Source organism: Cryptomeria japonica, chromosome 10, assembly GCF_030272615.1.
Source record: "Cryptomeria japonica chromosome 10, Sugi_1.0, whole genome shotgun sequence".
NCBI lineage: Eukaryota > Viridiplantae > Streptophyta > Pinopsida > Cupressales > Cupressaceae > Cryptomeria > Cryptomeria japonica.
The window spans coordinates 296,505,089-296,515,616 of NC_081414.1; the positions used below are offsets into that span (position 1 = coordinate 296,505,089).

Genomic DNA, 10,528 nt, shown 5'->3' on the forward strand with positions numbered 1-10,528 from the left:
TTCGCATTGCCAATTGCCTTGGTTAGCTCACTAAGACATTCTGGGAGGGAGTTAAATTTTTTGAAACCTAGGGCCTGTAAGGTTTTGATTTTCCCAGCTTCATGGGCTTGCTTGACTTTTATGCCCTCGATTTCCTTTTGAATCCAGTTGAGCGCTTGTTTGAAGTTCTCCATCCCATTATTTATGCAAAAGCCTATGTCCACTTGATGCTCTTCCTAGTTCTTGACATCCATGGTATTAAGATTGACCTCCAGACTAACCTCTCTGTCCTTAGTGTTTTGATCATCTTTCATTATCGTGTCCTCCTCTATGACACTCTTCTGCTTCAAATCAGACCTGAGAGGCAACCTTTCTTCCACCTCCCTACCTTTTGAATTCTTCTTCTTCTATTTCAGGCTCACCTGGGTTTGAGCCTCCTCACTTCCAGAGTATGTGTCATTGTTAGTCCCTTCCTCCTCCTCATTCCAACTATCATCCTCCCCTCTTTGTTTATTTTTAGCAGACCCTCTGTTTTGTCTCCCTTGTTCTGATTTTTTCTTTTGTCTACTTGGTTTGACCATTTGGGGGTCATCTTCAGCCTCTACTTCCATATCATATCCATCACCTTCTTCCTCTTCCAACTCGTCAAAATCTTCATCCGAGTCAGAAATCTCTATAATATTCATCTGGACGATCGGGTTCTTGATATGATTATACAGAATCACCATCAAGCCTTCATGCATTTCTAGGTTAATATGGGAATTTGAAATGGCATCCTTAATTCCTGCGTTAAGGGAGCAAAAAAAGATAGTAGGGAAGAGAAATCTTATCCTTGTGCCTAAAATGATTTAGCAGAACAAAGTGGTAGCTATAAACTCTAGTATATCTACCATCAAGCATGATAAAATCCATAATAGCAAGTAAAAACTTTCACCAAATTAATTTGATTACCTTAGGCGAAAAGTAGGTGTGGCTTCCCTTCACCAGCTTAGCCCTTTCCTCCTCATTCTTCGGTAACTTCTTCACAAGAGCATCAGAGATTTTTTTGTCCCTGTAAAACTTGATGCCCTCCATTGGAATGCTAGTGGCCTCTGCTATCATTGTCTCGATCACTTTAATCTTCCTATTTTTGATGGTGAGAGTCCCTTCGTTCCAACCCTTCTTGAAAATCTTGGTGATTTCAGGTCATTTCTCCTACATTTTCTGCATAAATTTCATCATCTTAGCAACATGGAGGATGCTCCAGAACATGCTCCAGACTCTTCCATTTCTCAATGGTAATCGCCTCCATTCTCTTCCTTTTATCTCCCATGGTTTGTTAATTTCAATCTGAAGCTTCAAACTAATAACTTTCTTCTTGCCAGAGTCTCTGTGAGAGCCACTTCGATTACTACAAAACTTTCTAATGTTTTTGTTGGGCAGGGTTAAAATTGCCCATAAAGCATGCGAGATTACACTACAATGATGACTGTACTTCCTCCTCGGTAACCTGCAAAGCCAACGCCTATTGCCACAACATTGTCTTTCGCTTTGGGAAATGATACTAAATCTATCCCTGCTTACCATGTAATCTTTCATAGATAACTATATCACGTGCCACACATGGTAGATCCCTTTCGCCATTCCAGGTAATTATAGTTTTACTCTGTACTAATGCGTTGGCCACCCAGTCTGCACTTTGATTAGCCTCTCTGAAGACATGTGTGATGTGGCATTTCTTAAACCCCTTCAGCAAATCTCTGGCAGAGTCTATGATGTTCTTGATGGTCCACAAGGGTTGATGATTGCCAATAAGGCAATTAATTATGTTTTTAGAGTCACCTTCCAACCAAAGAAAATTAACCCCTAACTTGGAGGCTAATTTAATAGCTTGAAGTGCCCCCATAGCTTCCGCTAATTTAAATGATCGAGAAATGGTGTTCATTATTATAGTCAATTCAAATTGCAAAAAATCATTTATTAAACTTCAAAGTGATGGCTTTATTTTAAAATGTTCTGAAATTTTCATGTTATTATATGCTAGCACATATGAATTTTTTCATGGTTAATACCACGTGATGGCTTATGCTAATAAAAAATATCACATGATGTGTTCAGCCAAAATTATATTCTCACCTAAACATGATTAGTGACCATAATGTGTATAGTTTTATAAAGAAAAAAATATTTTTAAACATATGAATGTTAGTGTTTCAATTTGTCTTTTACAAGACAATACAAAATACTAGAATGTGTAAGATAAATCATGTATTTAAACTAAAAGAGGAAGCTTAGTTAAACTTAAAATAACCTTATACGCAGAACTACAAACAAAATTTGAAGGTAGGTTGTCTATGAATATGTATGAGAGAGAAGAATATCAACATACTTTCACCATCAATAATTATTACCATACAAAGTTTTTAAAATTTTGATTTCTCTTTGGCACATCAATCAAAACTAATTGCATCTAAATTATGCTATAGTAATGCTCCTTGTTGGCAATAACTAATAATTTTATACTCTATAAATAGAATAATATAATGTATAATATCAACAATTATATAATATTAATAGTAATATACAAAGTCAATACTATAATGTGTAGTCCAATAACATTTATATAAACTTCAAAAAAATCAATTATGTTAGATAGTGAATGACACTTTATGCAATAAAAGAAAGGTTCCGTACATATATAGAAACTCCATTTCTCATATAAAACTAAGTGTGACAACTTTTGAATCCTATAGATAAACAATAACCTTAGTAACCTATTTTTCTTCAAAATCTCAGATGTATAAAGAACTTTCAATAAATCTTACTAGTAGTAAATCTTCCATACACTTTGAAATTAACTGAAGTGGGCATTGCCAAGCACTCAATATTGTACCAAAAACAATGCAAATTAACTTCAACTTTCAATAAACCTTATTAGTAATAAATCTTCCATAGACTTTGAAATTAACTAAAGTGGGCATGCCAAGCAAATGTTGCACCCAAAACAATGCAAATTAACTTCAATTTAGCATTCTCAATTACCTCTATAACTACAAATAACTCAATATGTCCATACGCTTTGTTTGTGCCTTTAAATATATATTCTTGATCAAGCATTATTTCCTATTAATTTCAAGTCAAATTCAAACCTTTCATTCTTAAAACCTCAAAGTGATGACTTTATTGGAATAAGTTATCAAAATGTGGAGTAGGAGGTGAAAGCTAATACTAATAAGAAAATCTCACCATGTGTTCAACCTAAATTATATTCTCACCTAAACATATAATCATGCAAATAGTCTAGAAAATGTGTGGATGGCATGATTAATGACCATAATGTGTATAATAGATAAATGAAAAAATAATATAAAACATGTGAATGTACATATTTATATTAATCTTTTAGAAAACAAAAAAATGTTATACATTTTATCTTTAAATTAAGAAAAGAAGCTCAAAAAAACCTAAACTATTCTTAGAATTAAAACAACAAACAAAGTAAATACAAATATCTTTTACAAACAAAATTTACAAATATATATTATCTATTATCAATTACTTTACAAAGAGGAAATTCTAAATATTCTCTCTTCCACATCATGCTTAATATTACCCTGCACTAATGTAGAAGGAAGAAATTTTTGCCAAAATCATGTCAGTTAAAGTATTAGTACAAAAACTAATCAACAGAAGTACATGGCATTAATTACATCATAAATCAATTGAATTCTTCTTCTAGTGCAAAGAAATGGCTATCCAGTTTTTAAAATACTCCAATAAATTAATTAATATGCTAATACATACTGGAAGACTAGATAGTTAAAAAGACTTGAATTTCAAAAAGTAATGAAGTACAGATTCAGAGAGCCATAATACATTTATCTACTTGACAAATTTGCTTTAAAATAAAGCTCATTCACTTGTCCTAAAATTTAAGAGCAAATATTGAAATATCAAATTGATTTTACTGTAACTCAAATATCTGATTACAAGTAACAAAGTCTATCCCATAAAAACATGGAAAGCTTGGTATTATGTATTATAAACATAAAGAAATATGGCCTCGTCCTGATGCTAAGCACATTGACATGATAAAAACCAACCAGAACCCTTTAGTGCTACAGCCTGGCGGGCCATTTCTGCCTTGCTCTATATATCTACTGAAAAAGAGAATCCATTATCTACTGTAAAACAGAATGGGTTAAAAAGTTTTTCATCCTGTTCACAGAAAAAGCTGTTTTCATAGAGTCTTGATAAATTCTGAGTACTCTACAGGCCTCCAAGTCAGCGAGACCATATTTCAAACCAATCAAAAGCCATGCATGCTAAACTTATAACAAAACCAAGACTGATAATATACGATGACGGCTGCACAGTGTAAAAAGCTGCAAGGAAACCCGACAAGGAAAGTATCGTTGAATTCAAAAAGGTGAGGAAAATTGTACGATCCGTTCCCCGAGCCGTAGTTATCACGAGTAATACTGCGACGATAAAAGATGCAACAATAGCACCCAATCCAAATACATTGAGAAAAAGACCATTAGCATTCATGGCGGTGGTTATGCCAAGAAATCCAAGACATACCAAAACGGCCGTGCATGGAATTAAAATGCCGGCCATCGCATAGCAAAACGTACCAAAAGGGTGCTGTTGTCCATCAGATTTCTCCTGCAAATTTCACCCCAAAAAAGTGTCAATACATTCATGTGTGCTCCCCAAATTTAAAAAGAAATGTTCATATTTGTTTTACCTGCATGGAATCCATTGGGCCGATGTTTTCTGAGCTGCCTAAATCTGTTCCTCGCCGCGTTGTCCTTTAGGATTTCTTGTAATAACCCTAAATGCACCTCTTTTGGGGTTTCTTGTATGGTGCACCTTGGCAGGCTCCTGAGGCTAAAATATTATGAACGAGTGAAAAAGATGATACAATTCGGACAGAAGTTACGACCTGCCCAAATTATTTCATAGGGTCAGAAATTGGTGAAAAATCTGACATATAGGATTTTCAGTATACACTGACAGAACTGTAAAATAATATATGATTCGCAGGATGAAACGATATACGAGTTGCCGATTGTGGATCTTTACGTTTATTTTCCCGTCATTTTATATTTATATATTAAAAAACAAATTCAAATAATTATAATATGTTTGATCAACACAAAAAACTATGAATTCATTTTAGGTCTTCTTGCAAATACATCCTTCCTGTCTGGCCTTGTTTCCATGGTAGAATTGCACTTTTCCAAGGAAAAAAGCGAACAGAGTTATTCTTGGAGAAAAATGGAGAGACTCTATTACGGGTTAAATTTACAGTAGATCGTCTCAAACAAACAGCTGAGATGCACGTTTTGTATACAGGATTCAAAGACTCTGTGGATTTGATGAAAATAATTTTAGGGGAAGACGACCAAAACATTCAATCTAGAGAACCCTAAGTTTTGCTTCTTGGAACTTTTTTTATTTTCTTGTAAGGGATCTAAATAACCATAATTCACACACAAAGATAAGGAGGAAATCGTCTGACTAAAGCTATTTCGAGATAAATATGAAGAGGGAGAAATTGTTCCTGTTACTCAGAGGAAGGATGTGAGAAAACCAAGGTCACAAATGCAAATTAACACAGAAACTAGTATAGATCAAAAGATTCTATATCAGTAAGATAAACTTTATATGTAAAATCATACAACAGGCAACTAAAAACCTAGCAAGGGCACATTTACCCATGTATCTGCAAGTTGGACTCATAATTTTCACAAACAAATCAACAATTTCTGAAACTTATTTCAACAAATCAAGAAATGAGAAATTGCATTTCTTGATAGATTGCAGAAAAGCAAGAAAAACATCCTTTTTACTGTTGAAATAAGAAACGAGAAATATAGCAATTAACGTGACTCACCTGTATCAGCAGTCTTGAAATCCCATTTTTGTTCTCATGAGAGTTTGTTTTCTTGGAGTGCGCGCCCACCAACATCAACATCAACAGAAAATGCCTGCTCATACGTAGGAAGATTATTTAATGTTTCATTTAATTTTCCTTACACAATCGTTGACCTTCCAACATGGAATAGACGAGAGAATGTTCACCTATAAACATTTAATGTATTTTATTTTTAATTTAAATATGTTTTTTTTCTAGGAAAAATGAAAATGTTTTATAAATCATGTAGAACAAAGAAAATTTTGTGGTATGTTTGGAGGTTTTCCATAGCTATATAGTATGAAATCCAAAGCAAGACTCGATCCATTTCTTATTTCATATACTAACACTTGCACCTCAATCAGGTGTTAAAGTTACTTCAATAGTCAAATATGCTTTGGTATGTTTTGGGTGATTTAGAGGGTTGAGAGATCATAAGAAATGAAAATTATATTTGTTAGGGCTAATTGTGAACAATATAATTAAATTGAATGTAAAATGTGAAAATAATTGAATATGAATGAATGGAACTTACTTTGAACTCGAAAGTTGTGCAAAATGTTTTATAGTACAAAATTTTTACAATGTATGAAAACAATTAATTTGAGAGGTTGATTACATATAATACATTTGTTGTTGATCATTAGGAGATCTTCTATATACCTAGCATAATTGAGTAAACCATACAAAATTTTGTTGTTGATCATTAGGAGATCTTAGATATATAACTAGCAAGTCCAAATATGCTAGCTAAAGAAGCATTGTGACAATAATGACAAGAGATTTACTTTATGCATTTCCAAAGGATATAATGTGAAAACTCATTCTATCATTCTATCTTTAAATTTTCTCAATTATAAAATTGTTGTGTATAACTAATAAGAAAAATGCATTCACTTTGGGCTATTTTAAATAATTCTGAACCTAATTACATGCGTTGTGTTCATGGATGACCAAGCCTTCAACCAATAAGATCTTGCAACTAGCCTTAACTAAAAAAGTATTGGTCCCTTCCATCCCCAACCAAGGACATCCTCAGTAGCATTTTGTAGATCTTCAACATAAGTTCTACTTTGGAGAATTTTCTAAATTTCCTCTCTAAGTTCTCTTTGGTTTTTCTAATGTCATAAATTGCATACCTTGCAATTTCACATCACATGAGCCCCCCCTTTTGATTATTAAAATATAATAATGCAATATGATCTTAATCAAATTAAGATGCTCTAATTTTATAAATATGTCTAAATTCCCAACCTCTTTTGTTTGATTTCTCACAAATGAATGCACCTCATGTAGATCCATGTATGATGCACCTGCATCCTATAATAATTTGCAATTACATTACACACCACATGTTTTGGTAATATAGTGTCTTTATCAATCTACACATACATAAAAAAATGTATCTAAACTTCCTACATCAAAGTTTAAACTCTCATTTTGTTATCTCAGTTTCAACGACAACTCACACTGTCTCTAATTTTTAGAAAACTCTACAACACTCTTTCTATATATATGTATGTATATGTATATATATAGAGATAAAATACAAAATACAAAAAAAAAAGTTAGGTTGGTTGGTTGGCCTTCGAACGAAGGTTGACTGTTAAAAAATTTATTTCATTTTTTTAATTTAGGGACCTTCGCTCGAAGTTTTCCTATCAAAAAATATTTGGTGGATAAAAAGGGTCTTCAAACAAAGGCACCTTAATTCAAAGGTTCTTGGTTAGGTCTCCCCGCCATCCCTCTTCATTTTTTTGTTAAAATTTGGGATCCAAATCTTAGGTTGAACATTTAAATGGAATAAACTTGAAAAACCAATTTGCAAGATCGTAGACTTCAAAACAAGTTTTACGATAAGTATAATTTTAATATATTTTAATTTTATAATAAATTTATATTTTATGTTTTACTAAACATAGGATTTTCACAACATCAAGTTCTCTATTCTACACATTTGAAAAGTAGTTAATTAATGAAAAATATCTACGCATTAGGTATTTATGTTGAACATTTAAATGGAATAAACTTGAAAAACCAACTTGCAAGATCATAGCCTTCAAAACAAGTTGTACGATAAGTATAATTTTAATATATTTTAATTTTATAATAAATTTATATTTTATGTTTTACTAAACATAGGATTTTCACAGCATCAAGTTCTCTATTCTACACATTTGAAAAGTAGTTAATTAATGAAAAATATCTATGCATTAGGTATTTATGTTCTTCTTCCAACAAATAAATTAAATTTTGATACATATAGAACAAGTTATGCATTATGGCATACATCTCTGTCTAAATTATAATTGGATTGAATTCAAAACTTAATTTAAAATAATATGTAACAAATGCTATGAAACAAATTGCAAGAATTAGATATTCATTTTGTAAATCTATAAAATAATATAATTTTATCATTTGTATTAAAAAAATTATATAAAATAATGTAAACGTCACTTTTACAAATATTGTTGACTATAATTTTTTTTTAAATTAAAAGTTATTTAAAAAAATGTACAATTTAAGTTTGAATTTTTCCAAATAAATATATTTAGAATTTATAGACAAAAAGCAGATATTTAGTTCAAAATGTTGTTTTGTATTGAATGGTTGAATGGTCCAAAATACTGAGACTCACTACTAGATGACTCACTACTAGATTACAACAACTTACTGTCAGATAGGTCACTGCTATAGAAGTAATAAAAGAACAAAGGAAAATTGCATCTACAAATTCATGAGATCAATTCCAAGTAGGCTCAGGTAACAACATAACTACTTGCAATAGATTCAGTAAGGAATCTCTGCAAAACCTTCTTCAATCTGTTTGCACAAATACCACGGCACTAGAACACTTCTTAACACACCTTCACTCTTACTCACACTGTCTCATCCACACTCACACACACATACACCAAGATAATAAGTTGATCAAGTATAAAAAAGGATCTATACAACAATGCATCACTTTGATCAACACGTTACATAATTACAGGGACCAAAAACCCACCTTGATCAAAATTTGTTGGCTTCAACAGTCTTCTACACTTTCTTTCCATAAACATCTATATCTATTATAGACACAAATTTACAATTACATGTCATAGGTTGTCCATAAATAGCTATGATAGAAATGAATATCAACATACTTTCACCATTAGTGGTTATTACCATACAAAGGCTTTAAGATTTTGATTTCTCTTTGTCACATCAATAAAAACTAATTGCATCTCGATAATGATATAGTAATGCTCCTTTGCTGGAAATAACCATTGATTTTATACACTATGAATGGAATAATATAATATACAATATTAATAATAATTATATAATATTAATAGTAATATACAACATCAATACTGGGGGATGACCCCACAATGCAGTGGTGTCTACTCGACTACTTAATAGCTCCAGGGAAAAGCTAAAAAATACTGCTTTGATTGTGACTCATAAGAATAAAAATAAAAAAGGGCTCCATACATATATAGAAATCTTATTTCTCATATAAAACTAAGTATGACAAATTTTAAAAATTTATTATTTCTACTTGAATTTAAACTTCAATGTGCTCATGTAAATTTTCCTTAATAAACCTTCTGCTTACAATATGAAAATAATGATAAATTAATTAATTAATACAGTAAAAAAAACTTTGAATGAACACTATATAACACCATAAATACAAAAATTGGTTATGGACAAATTCACCACTACAAAATACATTGCTTCTAGACTAAGTTGGATAATATGATTTGATTGAGAAAATAAAATATTTAAGTCTTATAGATGTACCCATGTTGTTTCGTTAAAATATTAAATTCTAAAACCCTTATTTTGTAACAAAGTTACAAGATTTCATGGTTGCATGACATATTTCTTGTCTAAGTATGAGTTTCAAGTATCCTTTCTATAAATTTTGGGTGTGTCCATAAGTGAGTGCAAAAATGTAATATGAAGAATAAAAAAGTTACTAAAAAAATTGAGTACATGCATCATTCAAATGTGTCAAAATTAAATAAATGTCATTCACCTAATTTGAGGCTATAGATTTCATCATTCATATAATTTATTGAGATTTAAAAGATCAAATTAGAAATCATGTGATTTATTAGGCTTTGCAATATCATATTTGAGTGTTGGTTATGAGTTGGTACCAATGTTGAAACTCAATAACCTTGCATAAAGCCAAGGAAGAACATAAAGAATATATTTTAATCTAAAACAACTTAAAAGAATTTCTAAAAAAATACTAGAAATATCTAAATAATATTAAACAATTGTGATACTTGGTGACTTCCTCTTTGTAAACTAGTATTCTACATGTTGGGTCTTTTGGTTAAAAAACTCCTTCCAAGTTCCTTAATTATCTTCATATATTGTATCATGATTTATTTCCTTTGGTACTATAAAGAATGAAAATGGTAAGCCAAGGCATCATGCTCTAGTATCTTTGGATGAATATGGGAGGCCCTTGAATTTAATCTCGCACATGGTGATGATTGAGAGTTGTTAATAGTAGAGAATGTAACCATTGGAGGATACCTTGTTGGGGATTGACTTGATGGCCTTAATTTGGATTGAGGGTAACCCCAAAACTCAAAATCAAACCGTTGTGTAACTATCTTCATCATTCTTAGTGTCTAT

The 10,528-nt window shown here is 31.4% G+C and overlaps 1 protein-coding gene across 3 annotated transcripts; it reads right to left on the minus strand.

Moving 5' to 3' along the window:
* Positions 1–3,901: 3,901 nt before the first annotated feature.
* LOC131029328 (uncharacterized) lies at positions 3,902–6,035 on the minus strand. 3 transcript variants are annotated; one of them, XM_057959773.2, is made up of 4 exons: positions 5,861–6,035; positions 4,709–4,906; positions 4,596–4,626; positions 3,902–4,439 (listed from the first exon to the last, which is right to left on the minus strand). In XM_057959773.2, the coding sequence occupies exons 2-4, from the start codon at positions 4,721–4,723 to the stop codon at positions 4,243–4,245; spliced, it is 243 nt and encodes an 80-aa protein (XP_057815756.1). In that variant the 5' UTR covers positions 4,724–4,906; positions 5,861–6,035; the 3' UTR covers positions 3,902–4,242. The 3 variants fall into 3 exon arrangements, with proteins under 3 accessions (XP_057815756.1, XP_057815753.2, XP_057815755.2); XM_057959770.2 differs by having other exon boundaries at positions 3,902–4,626; positions 5,861–6,031; XM_057959772.2 differs by lacking the exon at positions 5,861–6,035 and adding an exon at positions 5,682–5,789 and having other exon boundaries at positions 3,902–4,626.
* Between the last annotated feature and the right edge of the window lie 4,493 nt (positions 6,036–10,528).